General features: G+C 45.6%; 1 protein-coding gene across 1 annotated transcript in view; it reads right to left on the reverse strand.

Moving 5' to 3' along the window:
- The window catches only part of LOC126203183 (netrin receptor UNC5C), a 339,422-nt gene that overhangs the window by 184,061 nt on the left and 137,025 nt on the right, over positions 1–18,336 (reverse strand). Inside the window, exon 4 of the mRNA XM_049937425.1 lies at positions 13,252–13,436. Coding sequence (XP_049793382.1) covers positions 13,252–13,436 — 185 coding nt within the window. The remainder of the gene's footprint in view (positions 1–13,251; positions 13,437–18,336) is intronic.

Here is an 18,336-nt window from a genome sequence, read left to right on the forward strand (position 1 = left end):
AGTTCCCTTGCCGGTCTAGGAATGGTAGAACGATGGGTTCGATGACGGTTTGGATGTACCGTGCACTATTCAATGTCCCCTCGACGATCACCAGTGGTGTACGGCCAGTGTAGGAGATCGCTCCCCACACCATGATGCCGGGTGTTGGCCCTGTGTGCCTCGGTCGTATGCAGTCCTGATTGTGGCGCTCACCTGCACGGCGCCAAACACGCATACGACCATCATTGGCACCAAGGCAGAAGCGACTCTCATCGCTGAAGACGACACGTCTCCATTCGTCCCTCCATTCACGCCTGTCGCGACATCACTGGAGGCGGGCTGCACGATGTTGGGGCGTGAGCGGAAGACGGCCTAACGGTGTGCGGGACCGTAGCCCAGCTTCATGGAGACGGTTGCGAATGGTCCTCGCCGATACCCCAGGAGCAACAGTGTCCCTAATTTGCTGGGAAGTGGCGGTGCGGTCCCCTACGGCACTGCGTAGGATCCTACGGTCTTGGCGTGCATCCGTGCGTCGCTGCGGTCCGGTCCCAGGTCGACGGGCACGTGCACCTTCTGCCGACCACTGGCGACAACATCGATGTACTGTGGAGACCTCACGCCCCACGTGTTGAGCAATTCGGCGGTACGTCCACCCGGCCTCCCGCATGCCCACTATACGCCCTCGCTCAAAGTCCGTCAACTGCACATACGGTTCACGTCCATGCTGTCGCGGCATGCTACCAGTGTTAAAGACTGCGATGGAGCTCCGTATGCCACGGCAAACTGGCTGACACTGACGGCGGCGGTGCACAAATGCTGCGCAGCTAGCGCCATTCGACGGCCAACACCGCGGTTCCTGGTGTGTCCGCTGTGCCGTGCGTGTGATCATTGCTTGTACAGCCCTCTCGCAGTGTCCGGAGCAAGTATGGTGGGTCTGACACACCGGTGTCAATGTGTTCTTTTTTCCATTTCCAGGAGTGTATATATATAACTCACAGGACAGATTTAATGACGCGTTATTTTGAGGACATACAATGCGTCAAAACAGAAAAATCTCGAGGATACAATTACTGCTGAACTTATAATTACTGTCAAACTTTCAGAATGAATTTTTACTTTGCAGCGGAGTGTGGGCTGACCTGAAACTTCCTGGCAGATTAAAACTGTGTGCCATGTGGGGACTCGAAACTAGGACCTTTTTCTTTCCCATAAGGTATGGGAGAAAACTTCAGCGAAGTTTGCAAGTTGGAACATGAGGTACTGGTGAAAGTAGAGCCGCGAGTCGTGCTTCAATAACTCAATGGCTAAGGTCCCAGGTTCGAGTCCTTGTCCGGCGCGCAGTTTTAATCTGTCAGTATATTTCACAGCCTAACTTGTGATGGAAACTAAAGATTACTGCAACCAGTCACAGTTTATTAGTCTTCTCACTACGCGTATGTATTGTGTGTTCTCCGGCCGGAGTGGCCGAGCGGTTCTAGGCTCTACAGTCTGGAATCGCTTGACCGCTACGGTCACAGGTTCGAATCGTGCCTCGGGCATGAATGTGTGTGATGTCCTTAGGTTAGTTAGGTTTAAGTAGTTCTAAGTTCTAGGGGATTGATGACCTCAGAAGATAAGTCCCATAGTGCTCAGAGCCATTTGTACCATATTGTGTGTTGCACAGTTGGGCAACATACTATCAGGCAGTGTCTCAGATTATCCAAAAGTCGGGCATGCAATACACGCTCGTTTTACTGATTGGCATAAATCAACCAGATGATGGACGTGTAACCCTTCGAAATGCGCCGTGGAAATAAAAATCCGTTGTGACTGATAACTGTAAACTTGTAGCTTCAATTAATATTCGTAACAGTCATAGAAAATCCTAACCTAAACTGTCCGCATTTAAGTGTTAAAGAAGTGATGAATTAAGGAACTGACTGGTGAAGGAGAAGTAAACGTACAGCAGTGAAGGACGACAAGGGACCTTTACAACTTTTAAATCGAATGAACTAGTACATGCTGTCGCAACTTAGGTTGTAAGTGGTTCAAAGAAGGTCGAAAGTAATGAGGAACGTTATGAAGGGCAATAATAGCTGAACAGTAACTCTGAACTGGTGTGGCACGAAAACTAGATATCCTCTGCTGAACAGAATACAAAGGGTCAACCTATCGTGCAAGAAACAGATCTGAAAACTACCGCAAACGAAACGAAATCTGCTGGTCTCATAGGCTGCCCAGAAATTAAGGAGCAAATTTTGCATCTGTGCTTGGGAGCGAAATCTTCTGTGCATCTGAGACGAGTATAGCGCGAAATTTGGAAAAAAAATGAAATGTGCCGCGACAGAAAATTACTCGTGCGGTGAGCTAGATGAGGTCCAATCCATGCTGCGCTGCGTTAATGAATGATGACCAATAACCCTGTTAGTCTGAATACTGGTTTTGTTTTGTTTTCTACTCCACTAAACAGAATTCCGCTGTGGTTTCAGTATTCTGTCGGAGACACATACAAAACCAACCAACCTCAGTGGCCGTCGTCACTTATACTCTAATACAGTAGCGCTCGGCTTAGCTGTTGCGGGGGTTGAATCACAGCGAGTAAGAAATTTTAATCGCGTTCATTTGATCCTTTCTCTCTGAACGACAGAACGTGACGTTCTTGACTTCTATTGGTCTGTCGGGCATTAATCGAGGCGGCTCCTTTGATCTTAATCTAGAAGAGTAGGGAAGAAACCAACAAGTGGTTCAAGTGGTTTCCTCCTCAAACTTTCATATCTTATCCTTTCACAACAATGTAAACAAACTCGTAATACAGTACTGGGCAAGAGCTCATCCTAGATGTCTACAGGACACAGACATACATGTAATATCTTTAGAAAGTGTCTTATAATTCTATATTTCGTGATTAGTCTGCAATTCACAGTTAATTGCCTTTTAGATGTTTCACCGAACCACCTTCAAGCTGTTTCTCTACCGTTCGACTTTCGAAAAGTGTGCGGGAAAAACGAACACTGGAATATCTCTATGTGAGCTCTGACTTCTTATTTTGTTATGATTATCATTTCCCCCCATGTAGATGGGTGCCGACAAAATATTTTCGCATTCGTAGGTGAATCTTGATGATCGAAATTTTATGAGAAGGTCCTGCCGCAACGAAAAACGCCTTTGTTTCAACGATTGCTACCCCAGTTCGAGGGCACTCTCTCCCCTATTTCGTGATAATACAAAACAAACGCCGCGCGGGATTAGTCGAGCGGTCTAGGGTGCTGCAGTCATGGACTGTGCGGCTGGTCCCGGTGGAGGTTCGAGTCCTCTCTCGGGCATGGGTGTGTGTTTGTTCTTAGTATAATTTAGGTTAAGTAGTGTGTAAGCTTAGGGACTGATGACCTTAGCAGTTAAGTCGCATAAGATTTCACACACATCTGAACATTTTTGAACAAAACAAACTGCCCTTCTTTGAACTTTTTCGATTTCCTACGTCAGTCCTAATTTACGCGAATCCCAAACTGTGCACCAATACTCCAGAAGAGAAAGTACAAGTGTAGTTGTAGGCAGTCTGTGTATAGTAGACATGTAGCATTTTCTTTCTGCCAATAAATCTCAGCCTTTGGTTCGCTTTACCCGCAGCATTTTCTACGTGATAGTTTCAGTTTAAGTTATTCGTAAGTATTGTTGAATTTACAGCCTTGAGATTTGTGGATGACTTCACACTTTCCATTATTTAGTGTCAATTGCCAATTTTCTCACCGAACAGGTATGTTGTCTAAAAAAATTTTCAATTGGTTTCGATCATCTGACGACTTTACAAGACGGTAAATGACAGCATCATCTGCAAACAGTCTAAGGGGCTGCTCAGATAGACTTGAATCGTCTATATATATCAGGAACAACAGAGGGCCTGTAACATATTCTTGGGGAACTCCAGATATTACTTCTGCTTTACTCGATGGCCTTATTTCAATTACTACGAACTGTGGCCTTTCCCACAGGCGATCACGAATCCTATCGCACAACAGAGACGATGCTCCGTAGGCACGTAATTTGATTAGAAATCGCCTGTAAGGAACGGTGTCGAAAGCCTTGTGGAAGTCTACTAATAGAGAATTAATTGGAGATCCCCTGTTGATAGCACTCATTACTTCGTGAGAGTAAAGAGCTGGTTCTGTTTCACAAGAACAACATTTTGTGAATGCGTGTTGGTTATTCTTCAATAAAACGTTTTCTTCAAGGTAATTCATAATGTTCGAACACAGTATATGTTCCAAAATCCTGATGCAAATCGATGTTAATTATGATGATGTAATTCAGCGGATTACTCCTGTTTCCTTTTCTGGGTATCGGTCTGACCTGTACAACTTTCCATTCTTTAGGTACGGATCTTTCGACTAGTAAGTGGTTGTACATGATTGCTAAATGTGTATCTATTGTATCAGCGTACTCTGAAAGAGCCTAACTGGTATACAGTCTGGACTGGAGGCCTAGCCTTTGTTAGGTGATTTAAGCTGCCTCGCTACACCGAGGATATCTACGTTGAAATTATTCACGTTGGCAGTTGTATTAGGATGACAATGGCGAAATACACAAGCGCTGCCTCACGACAGCAAAGTAGTATCTCTAAATTTACTGTAGTACCCGGTCACGAGTGTGGCACGGTTTTTGCAGGAAAACGTACGAAACAAAGCTGTCCGAATCGCAAATCTAGTGTTTCAATTCTTTTTCCCCTGCTAGAAGATGGAATGATTTGATAGCAGAGGCAATCGTCACTGAAATGGACAACAACATCCATGGTTTCCTAGCGTATACTGCTAGAGCCAACGTCTGGATCCCACAACAGACAGCGCCACGTACTCACAGTACGCCGCCTTCGCCATGTCACGTCGCATGGCGTGATTTCGCGGTCTCCGAGGAGGAATGAAGCTGCCCACGCAGCGACAACAACTCAGTCCCGTCTTTCATCCCTGCATGTTTACCAGATAAGCGCTCGCTACCATTCTGTTGACGACCTACGCTGCTAACTCGTACTGTGATTGCTGGTTGCCTCTGGCTGGATAATTCATAGCATGACGACGGAACTGGGTCTTACACTAGAACTTCAGTGTGTTCATCCTTTGTGTAACTGCAGCCACCCGGCATCTATACAGGGGACTTTTAGTTCGACAGAAGTGCCAAATATGCCTCCGTAGGAGGGGACTTAACGTTTTGAACTTTGAGCCGTGCGTGGCTCGTGTTCCCGCCATCATGTATTTTACACACTATTTTTAACGTACTTCCACCTCACTACGTTAATTTAAATTACTACTGTCACTGAGTTGCTGCTTTGCCTGACCGTGAGAGGCGTTAGCAGCGCGTATCGACATATCCCCTCTCGTAGTATCTTTGACTGCTATTACTTCCCGGTCGTTGTCTGTCGTAGAGGAGTTCGGGTTGCGAGTTCGGGCTGTCAGTCAGTTGGAACGCGTCTGGAGTGCAGTCCGGACCTGCCAGTCGGAGAGTTGCAATGCGGTACTAATGCAATCGGATTGGAGCAGCAGTGAGGTCTGCGTCGACATGGCTCGCCCGACCATTACCGCCACGCATCACTTGACGCGGGCCACGGTCTTGGTGGGTCGTCGGTCGGTCGTCCTACCGGACGACGAATTTTGGCTCGCCGATCGTTCATGAGTCGGCTGTGTGTGTGTGCGCTCATTGACTCCCGATGACTGTTGGGTATCGTTCAGGTCTTCGTGCAAGTGTTTGTCAGGTTGTATGTTTAGTTGCCGTAATTTCCACTGACGACTATTTTAGATGCTGTCGGCATTCTGAGGGCAGCGCTCATCGGGCGACGTCTAAAGAGTTCTCTGAGCGCTTCTGGCCCCCTTCAATTACCATCTTGTGGAACTTGGGTAGGTCCTTTCCTGGAGCAGGGATGTCGTTTAGCCAGTAGGCATGTTTCCTCTGCATGGTTGGGTCTGAGCCAGTATCTCCGCCGTCGTGTCTCTTGGAAGTGAGTCGGAGACACACCAGCAGTGCAGTCGCGACGGAGCAGCAGTCGTGGACGGATCAGCAGGGGTCGGTCGGTTGGTGCGGATCAGATCTCCGTGCAGGTGCAGTCGACTGGGTCAGTTGGCAGTCCCTGCGCAGTGTCGGAGCGTGTGTGGAGCTGTCCGATCGCTACGAGCTTCGTGGTTCACCGACCCAGGACGCCAAAGTTAAGTAGTGGTTTAAAGTACCCAAGCCACGTCCATTCATGTCGTGTGGTTCATTTCGGTGGTTCGCTGTTGACGAGGTTTTCCTGTGAGCAACACAGAGTGTTTCTATGGCTGAAATTTAGCCGCCATGTGTGGGATTAACTATATTGGTTGACTACTATTCGAGTGCACCAGCGGACTTCCTGCCTTGTGGCTGTAACATTTTGTGTTTGAATTCTCATGTACCGATCGGTGGCAAGCAAGTCGTTTGTCGGTCGGTCCGTGGCTGTCCCCTGGTTGGTTTCCGACGCATCAAGTGTAGTTGGGCTCACCACCTGTCTCACCTAAGTGAACGAGGGCAGACCGACCTCCCTGGAGGCTTCTGAGTGTCGTTGTATTTATTGTCTTTCCCACCGGTGTTTAATTATCTGTTTTCAGCTACTTAAAATTTAAGATTTATGGTTATTTTTTCTTAAAAATTTTGCAAAATTAATTGTTGCTTTCGGTCTTGTAACATTATTCTTAAAACTATATTTAAAGCTTAAACATTGCGGCCTTCTGCCTTTACAAGATAATGGTAATATATTTTAAAATTTTGAAACGTGGCCTTCTGCCATTTGTATTGCACCTCGCATATGATTGTTCTATCTACTTTGCTTTAAGGCTTTCCACCTAGCTGTGATAGATTTTTTTGTTATTTTATTGCTATTTTAATTGGATTTTTATCTTGTTGATTTCTTGCTTGGAAGCCTGCCTTCAGCCGTGAAAAAGTTGCATTTGGTAAAGGTTGGGCTATGTGCCATTTTGGTTGTAAATGTGTTATTAAATTACAATAAATTACAATTAGAAGGTGAAACTGACGCCAACCTTATTTGGCCCTTTCCACAATGCTAGTCACCTGTTCTGCCCAGCGGGTTTAGCGGGCGTCTCAAACTTGTTAACTAAAATCGTGCAATACAAAAGAAACTGCAATTAGTAAAATACAGTTCTGAAGGTGCCTCTACACTTTTAATGGGCGCTTAGCTTCCACATGGCATCAAGAAAATAATTTTTTTAAAAGTAAATACACTGTGCAGAGCCAAAGTTTCCCCTCTTTTAACAACGTTGAGACACGCAGTTTAAACATTTGTGCACTTGAAAGGAGGAAAAATGTTGCAACCAATCAGGGAAGTGCAAATCAAACTTTCGATAACAGTTAGTGGCTCGTATTTTCGGTTAGTCGTTGTATCGGTCGGCGCTGACCATATTTTAAAACATTGCTGTATGCTGTCGCAGCGACATTGTTATTTGAGCGTCAGCTGTTTGCGTTTCTCGTCAAACGCAAATAGGCTTCGCAAAACAGAGGTAGCCCAACAGTTCATTTCCATATGATACCAGGCAAACACGGCGAATATATAGACTCTCTGAAACGAACGGGAAGTAGCGTGCGTTTGCCGCCGGTTGTGGGCCGAGACGTGCTTATCTGCGGGTAGGCGGCGCCTACTTTTTACAGCCCGTTTGTTTAATGTTGTTGTTATTCTTCTACGTATCAGTATTAGTACATTACTTACAAATAGAACAGGAGAAAAGGCGTGATACTTTTTAGGAGGTATGTGTAATTGGCGAGACAGACTTTGCTTTTGCGACTATGGAAATATTTAATTGATTTATCAAAAAGAATAATAACGCCCTGTAGAGCAGAGAAAGAGTAATTTTTTTACAACAGAATTATTTATATATTTGTGCACGGATGTATGAAACTGTCAGTCTATCTTCAGTTTTATTCCTTAGTCTACGCTACATCTTCGCATATATTTTCCACCTTGAATGTACCATACACCTGCCAAGCCACCAAGAACACTGCATTTTGTAAACCAACACTAACGGTAGCACATCACATGTCAATTTAATGAATGCGACGCCTTCTTCGAGCTAATTATCTTTCCGTTAAATTACGTTCGTAATATTGTGATCTCTCACACGAAATCTTGCAAACTACACAGGGTGAAGAAAAATACGCGCACTTGGACTTCGCAGCGCCATTCCTCACATGCTAGAATACAAAAATGTATCTCACAAAATTTCGTCCTGCGCAATATCTCCGGCAATAAACAGCCTTTAAATATCGGCAATCTGTCAACACGGTAATAACATGTACGCTAACTACATCTGTCAGCACACAAGGCTAGTGTTGTGGAGGTAGGGCAGTGGATAGCGTTTTGGGTTATCATGCAGTAGGTCGAGGATTCAATTCTGAGTCGAGGCGTATTTGTTTTTATTTGCCAGTTTCATTCTGCCATATAATGCTGTAGAATATGTTTCTCTTGGGCCACACGGATCTAACATTTACATAGTACATTCCTAGCGAAATCTAATGGATATGAACGTGGTAGCCGGCCGGGGGGCCGAGCGGTTCTAGGCGCTACAGTCTGGAACCGCACGACCGCTTCGGTCGCAGGTTCGATTCCTGCCTCGGGCATGGGTGTGTGTGATGTCCTTATGTTATTTAGGTTTAAGTAGTTCTAAGTTCTAGGGGACTGATGACCTCAGACGTTAAGTCCCATAGTGCTCAGAGCCATTTGAACCATTTTGAACGTGGCAGAATAATGGTACTAATCGATGGACCGTTGGGAGAGGGTACACAGAAAACATGTTTGGAATCTAGTAGATGTAGTGATGCGAAACAATTCACGTCCAAGACGTGCAAAAGGCTTCTTTAAAAGTTGACCAATGAAAACGATTGTACTTCCACTTCTGTATTCGTTGTACGTAAGTGCAAATGCTTTGTAGAAGAACGACTGTAAGCGTTGTAAGACGCCAGGTAACGTACTACGCAAACTACATTTAGCAAATAGAAACAAATTCGCCTCGATCCAGAATAAAGCTAGCGCCCTTTCACATACTAACCCAAAACGCTATGCACTGCACCAAACGCACACTGGACCATATCGTCGGCTACTAAACAAGAGAAGAGGCGACCATAACACGAATCTTCGTAGATGTGTGACTGGCCCCAGGAATATTTGTCTAATAGAACTGTGTACGTATACTGGTCGTCGAATGTTCTACGAGACACAGAAAGCAGTACAAACCAGCGGCCATATAGATGCCGTGTTCCTTACTTCCGTCAAGTGTTCGATACAGTTTCCACACTGCCGCCTAATGAAAAAAATACGAGCTTGCAGAATATCGTTGACTGTGTATCTTGTACCACAGACACAGTCCCTTTGTTCAGAGATGTCACTAAAGCCGTCCAAAGACGTAAACAACCATGCATGAGCAGCGTCTATTACACGGAGGGGGTCCGACAGCCGATCGCTTCCAGTCATTCCACCAGGAAGGAGGTACACGGCTCGTGTTGTCTGTAGTTCAACCATGCCTAGACGGTAATTACCGCTGTTAGATCGCGTCCGCATTGTTACTTTGTGCCAGGAAGGGCTCTCAACAAGGGAAGTGTTCAAGCATCACGGAGTGACCAAAGCAATGTTGTTCGGAGATACACAGAAACTGCCTCACTCAGGCCGCCCAAGGGCTACTACTGCAGGTGATGACCGCTACCAAGCATTTCTGACATCTACTCAAGAAATTATCAATCACACGATGTAATTCTCTCTGAGATATTGAATTACTTGATTCACGGATATTATCCTTGAGCTCCTCTATCGTGTGCTGATTTTTTGTGTGCACTGTCCTTCAGTGCATCCCACAAATAACAATCGCACGGAGTTAGATCAGGTCTTCTAGCGGACCAGATGTTACCTATCACTCTTTCATCGAACACATCGTGAACTGAAGTTAAAATCTTCTGGGTTATTAGGCCACCATGTTTCTTATAAAATGATCAACGTTTCGACCCCTCTGCTGGGATCTTCCTCAGGATCCCGAGAAGCCGCTGAAATGTCTAAGAATGCATCTAACTTCTATAGAGAGGACAGCTATAGGCTTCCGGCATCGTGGCTCCCCGCCATCAAGGAAGTAAATACCCGACCGCGGTTTGTGAGCAGCATAAACAACGCGCTGCAAGTCACCTCGGCGGACAATAATATTTTGGGTCAACATTCCTCCTCTCTTGCTCTGTCCATTTCAAATCTACCCAGTGATGACGACCAACCAATAACTCTTCTCCAGCGTAAGTGTGGAATAGTGCCTTTCTACGCAATGACGATGGGCCGCCAATGGTATCCACAGGAGATTAGCTAATAACGCCCCTTCTTCTACATCATAGCGGGAATAGTAGCCTATGACTATGGCCCACCAATGGTAGCCATATGAATTTTAACCAATACTATGACTTCTCCAGCACGAACGCGTGAAAAATTCCCCTTTATAAGAGGACGTGACACTCGTCTCTGACAGTGTTCTAGCAGTAGTGGACACCATAAGATCCTGAGGAAGATCCCAGCAGAGGGTCGAAACGTCGATCATTTTTGAAGAAACATGACGCGGCCTAATAACCCAGAAGGTTTTAACTTCAGTGACAACGGCCACAAAAGCCTGCAGACCTACATCTGAATTGCGTGCAAAGAAACATTGGCCGTATGACTCCTTGCCGAATCCTGTTGAAAACATGTGAAGCTTCTTTCTCTTTCACTCAGCTCACCAAAAAACGGACACAAAATGTTTTGCACATATCTCTCACTTGTAACTGGGTTATTAAAAAAATGGGCCTATTATTCTGTTACCACTAACTGCGCACCATACCCCTATTTTCTGATTATGTAGGGTCCCTCACAGAGCACAACAGGTCTATCAGCGCTCAAAGGTCGAGAGTTTTTGGGAATTAACATACCCAATGTAAATGGAACCAAGCCTCGTCTGAAAACAGGATGAGGAAAGGATCCATTTCACCGTCATGCAACTCGTTTTACAACCCATTAGCAAAACTTAACCCTTTGCGCAGGATCACCAGGTCAGAGTTCCTTCCACTGCTGATACTTTATAAGGCCTTAGCCCAAGCAACTTAGCACCTCTTTGTACAGAGGTGCACGACATTTGTGTTTGCTGCGAAAGATGTCTAAGAGACGTTTTAGGGGAATTTTCCAGGCTACATCTACATCTTCATGGATACTCTGCAAATCACATTTAAGTGCCTGGCAGAGGGTACATCGAACCATATTCACAATTCTCTATTACTCCAATCTCGTATAGCGCGCGGAAAGAATGAACACCTATATCCTTCCGTACGAGCTCTGATTTCCCTTATTTTATCTTGGTGATCGTTCCTCCCTATGTAGGTCGATGTCAACAAAATATTTCGCATTCGGAGGAGAAAGCTGGTGATTGGAATTTCATGAGAAGATTCCGTCGCAGCGAAAAACGCCTTTCTTTTAATGATGTCCACCCCAAATACGGTACCATTTCTGTGACACTCTCTCCCATATTTCTCGATAATACAAAACGTGCTGCCCTTCTTTGAACTTTTTCGATGTCCTCCGTCAGTCCTATCTGGTAAGGATCCCACACCTCGCAACAGTATTCTAAAAGAGGACGGACAAGCGTAGCGTAGGCAGTCTCCTTAGTAGGTCTGTTACATTTTCTAAGGTCCTGCCAATAAAACGCAGTCTTTGGTTAGCCTTCCCCACAACATTTTCTATGTGTTCCTTCCAATTTAAGTTGTTCGTAATTGTAATACCTAGGTATTTAGTTGAATTTACGGCTTTTAGATTAGACAGATTTATCGTGTAACCGAAGTTTAACAAGTTCCTTTTAGCACTCATGAGGATGACCTCACACATTTCTTTATTTAGGGTCAACTGCCACTTTTCGCACCACTCAGGTATCTTTTCTAAATCGTTATGCAGTTGTTTTTTTATCTTCTGATGACTTTATTAGTCGATAAACGACAACGTCATTTGTAAACAACCGAAGACGGCTGCTCAGATTGTCTCCCATATCGTTTATATAGATAAGGAACAGCAAAGGGCCTGTAACACTACCTTGGGGAACACCAGAAATCACTTCTGCTGTGTGCAATGTCATGGAGATGAGCTTTTGTGAGCACTGTACGTCGTCGTTTACGCTTCTTGGCTCTAAATGGCTCTGAGCACTATGCGACTTAACTTCATCAGTCGCCTAGAACTTAGAACTAATTAAACCTAACTAACCTAGGGACGTCACACACATCCATGCCCGAGGCAGGATTCGAACCTGCGACCGTAGCGGTCGTTCGGCTCCAGACTGTAGCGCCTAGAACCGCATGGCCACTAGGGCCGGCTACGCTTCTTGTCTTGAACATGCTGTGTCTAGACAAGACAGCCTAGACACAATGAGAGGAAGCCGAAAGGCACGCGCTTAAACTCACGCAGGCTGGCGTGAGGTCTGAAACAGGATACGTAATGAATACTATAAAGAAAAGTACGTAGCTTCTGGAATACTTAACTTTAATCCACATTTGTAGAACATCGCTCTTGATGATACATTAATAGAATCTCAATATCAATTGAATACGGCGCCTTGCTAGGTCGTAGCAAATGTAGCTGAAGGCTATGCTAACTATCGTCTCGGCAAATGAGAGCGTATTTGTCAGTGAACCTTTCCTTGCAAAGTCGGCTGTACAACTGGGGCGAGTGCCAGGACGTCTCTCTAGACCTGCCGTGTGGTGGCGCTCGGTCTGCAATTACTGACAGTGGCGACACGCGGGTCCGACGTATACTAATGGACCGCGGCCGATTTAAAAGGCTACCACCTAGCAAGTGTGGTGTCTGGCGGTGACACCACAGAACATATCTCGTTTGTGAACTGCATCACGACTGGGAACTCGAGCACCTGGAAACTTCTTTTCAAATAATCTCCGAACAGTACGAGCGGACTCTGTACGCACATACGAATAGTAAATACTCATTGTAGAATTGAATAGCTCGCTCTTGCCATTGTTGCCTTCGCAAACTTGTGATGCCTGTTTTACTCCTCGAATGACACTGGCCGACGAGGCCCGTATGTCTACACGGCCTACAGGCTAAAATAAAAAAAAAAATAAAAAAAAATGAAGTCCCGCGGGACCTATTCGACCAGCAGGTGGCCATCAAATAAATAGAACACCCTGTATTTTATATGCGTCCCAAAAATACTCTTCTTCTTGCAGTGTGGCCCAGATAAGCTAAAAGACTGGACACCCCCGATGAAGGTGTAAGGATGGAGTGTTACTCACAGGCGACGTCGACGGCGGCGGGCTGCGACTTGGCCTGGCCGCGGGAGCTCCAGGCGACGCACTCGCACTTGAGCTTGTCGCGGCCGAAAAACTCCTCGACGTCCTCCCGCGACACGTCCAGCGACGCCTCCACCACGCGCACCCCGGACTGCGGGTCCACGTGCTCTGACTGCCGCGTCGGGTTCCTGCGGGCAGGACACACTTGCTCGTCACTCTGACAAGCTGGTACTGTCAGGCCACAAGCTTTGTTTAAATTGGTATACTGTCCAAGAAAAAGGTGTAATACACTCTCTGGTCAAAAGTATCTGGACACTCCTACGTAATGCGGAACTTGTCAAAAGTATCTGGACACCTCTACGTCATGCGGAACTTGTCAAAAGTATCTGGACACCCCTACGTAATGCGGAACTTGTCAAAAGTATCTGGACACCCCTACGTAATGCGGAACTCACCACTAAGATGTCACGGGAGACGAACCAGTAGTATAAAAGGAAGAGGATAGTATGGTGTTGTCAGTAGAGAGGATGGGTTAGGAGAGCTCATTGACTTCGTACATGAACCAGCGTTGGATGTCAAACTAATCCATCAGAGACAACTCAATCTTTGTAGAACTACCCAACTCGACTTATGATGATGTGACTGAACTGGAATCGCAGAGGGAGAACCACACATAAAGACCAGGCAGGTATCATCTACTGGTGGACAAGGACCGTCGAACACTTGAAAGGGTTGTTGTAAAAAAAAGCATGAAATCAGCGGAAGAAGTCACTCCTGATTTCCAGAATGCTATCAGCAGTCCAGCTTGCACAATGACTGTGGCTAGATAATGTTGTAGAATGGTCGAGCAGCTCCTTATACGCCATGCATTTATGTAGTCAATGCTAAGTGATGCTTGAGGAGGTGTAACGAACGACGCCTCTAATTAATGGAGTGATTTGGAGTGATGAATCACGCTATATTCTGCGATAATCCGATGAAATTATTTGGGTTTACAACTGCCCGGCGGATGTTAACCTGCTATCATGTACAGTGGCAACAGTGAAATACGGAGGAGGTGGTGTTCCGGTTCGGTTTTGTTTTTCGTGCTTAGGGTTCAAAATGGTTCTAAGCGCTATGGAACTTAACATCTGAGGTCATCAGTCCCCTAGAACTTAGAACTACTTAAACCTAACTAAACTAAGGACATCACACACATCCATGCCCGAGGCAGGATTCGAACCTGCGACCGTAGCACCAGCGCGGTTCCGGACTGAAGCGCCTAGAACCGTTCTGCCACAGCGGCCGGCGCTGGTACTGTCAGGCCACAAGCTTTGTTTAAATTGGTATACTGTCCAAGAAAAACGTGTAATACACTCTTTGGTGAAAAGTATCTGGACAGCCCTACGTAATGAGGAACTGACCACTAGATGTCACGGGAGACGAACCAGTAGTATAAAAGGAAGAGGATAGTATGGTGTTGTCAGTAGAGAGGATGGGTTAGGAGAGCTCATTGACTTCGTACATGAACCAGCGTTAGATGTCAAACTAATCCATCAGAGACAACTCAATCTTTGTAGAACTACCCAACTCGACTTATGATGATGTGACTGAACTGGAATCGCAGAGGGAGAACCACACATAAAGACCAGGCAGGTATCATCTATTGGTGGACAAGGACCGTCGAACACTTGAAAGGGTTGTTGTAAAAAAAAGCATGAAATCAGCGGAAGAAGTCACTCCTGATTTCCAAAATGCTATCAGCAGTCCAGCTTGCACAATGACTGTGGCTAGATAATGTTGTAGAATGGTCGAGCAGCCCCTTATACGCCATGCATTTATGTAGTCAATGCTAAGTGATGCTTGAGGAGGTGTAACGAACGACGCCTCTAATTAACGGAGTGATTTGGAGTGATGAACCACGCTATATTCTGCGATAATCCGATGAAATTATTTGGGTTTACAACTGCCCGGCGGATGTTACCCGCTATCATGTATAGTGGCAACAGTGAAATACGGAGGAGGTGGTGTTCCGGTTCGGTTTTGTTTTTCGTGCTTAGGGTTCAAAATGGTTCTAAGCGCTATGGAACTTAACATCTGAGGTCATCAGTCCCCTAGAACTTAGAACTACTTAAACCTAACTAAACTAAGGACATCACACACATCCATGCCCGAGGCAGGATTCGAACCTGCGACCGTAGCACCAGCGCGGTTCCGGACTGAAGCGCCTAGAACCGTTCTGCCACTGCTGCCGGCGCTGGTACTGTCAGGCCACAAGCTTGGTTTAAATTGGTATACTGTCCAAGAAAAACGTGTAATACACTCTTTGGTGAAAAGTATCTGGACAGCCCTACGTAATGAGGAACTGACCACTAGATGTCACGGGAGACGAACCAGTAGTATAAAAGGAAGAGGATAGTATGGTGTTGTCAGTAGAGAGGATGGGTTAGGAGAGCTCATTGACTTCGTACATGAACCAGCGTTAGATGTCAAACTAATCCATCAGAGACAACTCAATCTTTGTAGAACTACCCAACTCGACTTATGATGATGTGACTGAACTGGAATCGCAGAGGGAGAACCACACATAAAGACCAGGCAGGTATCATCTACTGGTGGACAAGGACCGTCGAACACTTGAAAGGGTTGTTGTAAAAAAAAAAAGCATGAAATCAGCGGAAGAAGTCACTCCTGATTTCCAAAATGCTATCAGCAGTCCAGCTTGCACAATGACTGTGGCTAGATAATGTTGTAGAATGGTCGAGCAGCTCCTTATACGCCATGCATTTATGTAGTCAATGCTAAGTGATGCTTGAGAAGGTGTAACGAACGACGCCTCTAATTAACGGAGTGATTTGGAGTGATGAATCACGCTATATTCTGCGATAATCCGATGAAATTATTTGGGTTTACAACTGCCCGGCGGATGTTACCTGCTATCATGTATAGTGGCAACAGTGAAATACGGAGGAGGTGGTGTTCCGGGTCCGTTTTGTTTTTCGTGCTTATGGTGTGGTCCCCTTAGTGCACTCAAGGAAACGCTAGTTACGGAACATTACGAACAAATTTTACAACATTGGGTACTGTTGTGCTGTGTATCCTGTCATTCTGAGACGATGGCTTATGGACAATAACAATCCTGAAATGGGCTGGCTTTCCCAGAGCCCCGACACGAACCCAACACTCCACACTTGGGATGAATCAGACCGTCAGTTCGCTGCAGATTTCAGCGTCCAACATCACTGCGTTCTCTGGTGTCAGCTCTTGAGGAAGAATGCGCTGCCATCTCTCCACAGACGCCTCATTAAAAAGTAGCGTTCCAAGTGTCATGAGGGGTAACAAAAACAACTTTACAATAAGGTTGTTTTTTTGTAATGCCTTTTAGCCTGAAGATGAAGTTTAACCCTTGAAACATGTGTCTAAATAAATAAGTAATACAATAGTTGACAAAGTTTGTGATTGGTAGCGATAATTTTTTAAAAAAAACCTTTACACATTTATTGAGACAGTCACGGTCGAAAAATAGTCAAAATGGCTTCAAATTCTATTGAAATGTGGTTCTACACAACAGTACCGAATGTTACATAGGGTGATCGAATAAGTAATTCTGTATCGAACTGGCGAAAAAATAATTGTATGGTACAAATTGACTAGATGAAGGTAGATATGACAATTATGAGACTTTATGGACTAGTCAATATAGCAACGGAAGAAAATGTGGGACTAAAAATTGTGGGGAACAAGGCTTGAGTACACGTAGCATATTGAAATGGATGTAGGTTCCTGTAGTTATGTAGAGATGAATATGCTTGCTTAGACTAGCATGGAGAGCAGCAGTTTTCGGACTAAAGACCACAAAAATAATATTTCGGTATCTCCCCAATGCGTTTCATGAGCTACGACAATGACTCTCTCTTATTCGAGCTTTTCGTTTAATATTAATTTAGACGATCCAGTCACATTAATGTAACAACCACTGCCTATGTTCGACGTCAGCTAACAACCACTCACAGACGGCAGGTGGCAGCACTAGCAGTGCAGCTGTATAAAGCGTGTCGGGGGGACGCAGAAAACGTCGTCGTCGTCGTAATGCGGAAACGGAGCCATTTATAAGGGTATGATCATTGGCTTTCGGATCAAGGTTAGAAGCATTTTGGAAACGAAAAAGTTTGTAAACTATTCGCGTGCCGCCGTGGTTAAAACATACCGTGCTCGGCAAAATGATGCTGTCCAAGACCGACGACGAGGCAACTGAAGTGCATCACGAGCCATATTTGACAGCGGCGTACTACGGCTGCGGAATTGTATACAGCCGTACAGAGGTGTAACTGTTGAGCAACTAACTACCCGATTAATCAACGGGCTACCAACAGTGTCTCCTCTACGAACATTCAGCGAATGTGACTGCGTTTCAGCCTCCACAGCATACGCCTGGGTCATGCACCCATTCTCGTTACTGTTCGTCGGCGACGAAGGCTGGCATTTGCACGCCAGTACCACAACTGAATGTCCACTGAGTGGTGACACGTGGCCAGTCACATGCGTCACGTTTTATGCTCCATCGGACATGGTCGTTGGCGTGTATAGCCCTGCAGCAATCATCAGAGGGGTCCAGGTCGGGAGCTTTAAGGTCTGGAGTGCGTTTTCGTGGCACCCCCTGGGTGATCGCGCCATCCTGGAAGGCGCAATGGATCAAAAAAGTATGTATCCATCCTTGGGGACCAAGTCATCCCCTAAATATAATTAGTTTTATCCTCATCATGACAGCATCTACCAGCAGGGCAGTGCCAGATGTCACACAGCTTGCTTTGTACCTGAGTGGTTCGAAGGGCACTAGGCTGATTTTACCATACTCCCCTGGGAACCAAACTCCCTGGGTTTAAACCCAGCCTGGATATAATCATAGTTCCATAAGCAGCCGCAAACATTTATTCAAGAAGGCATTGACTGTCTTGTCTCGCACTAGGATAAATAGGCTAACAGTTACTGCGATAACTATTGAATTAATAAACAATGTACTTACTTTTCTCTATCTGCCTCGTCTTAATTTGGTTTGTGTATATGTCAACACATACATAAACAGACCTCCTTCCCCTTCCCCCCCCCCCC

The sequence above is a fragment of the Schistocerca nitens genome, chromosome 9 (assembly GCF_023898315.1).
Source record: "Schistocerca nitens isolate TAMUIC-IGC-003100 chromosome 9, iqSchNite1.1, whole genome shotgun sequence".
Taxonomy (NCBI): Eukaryota; Metazoa; Arthropoda; class Insecta; order Orthoptera; family Acrididae; genus Schistocerca; species Schistocerca nitens.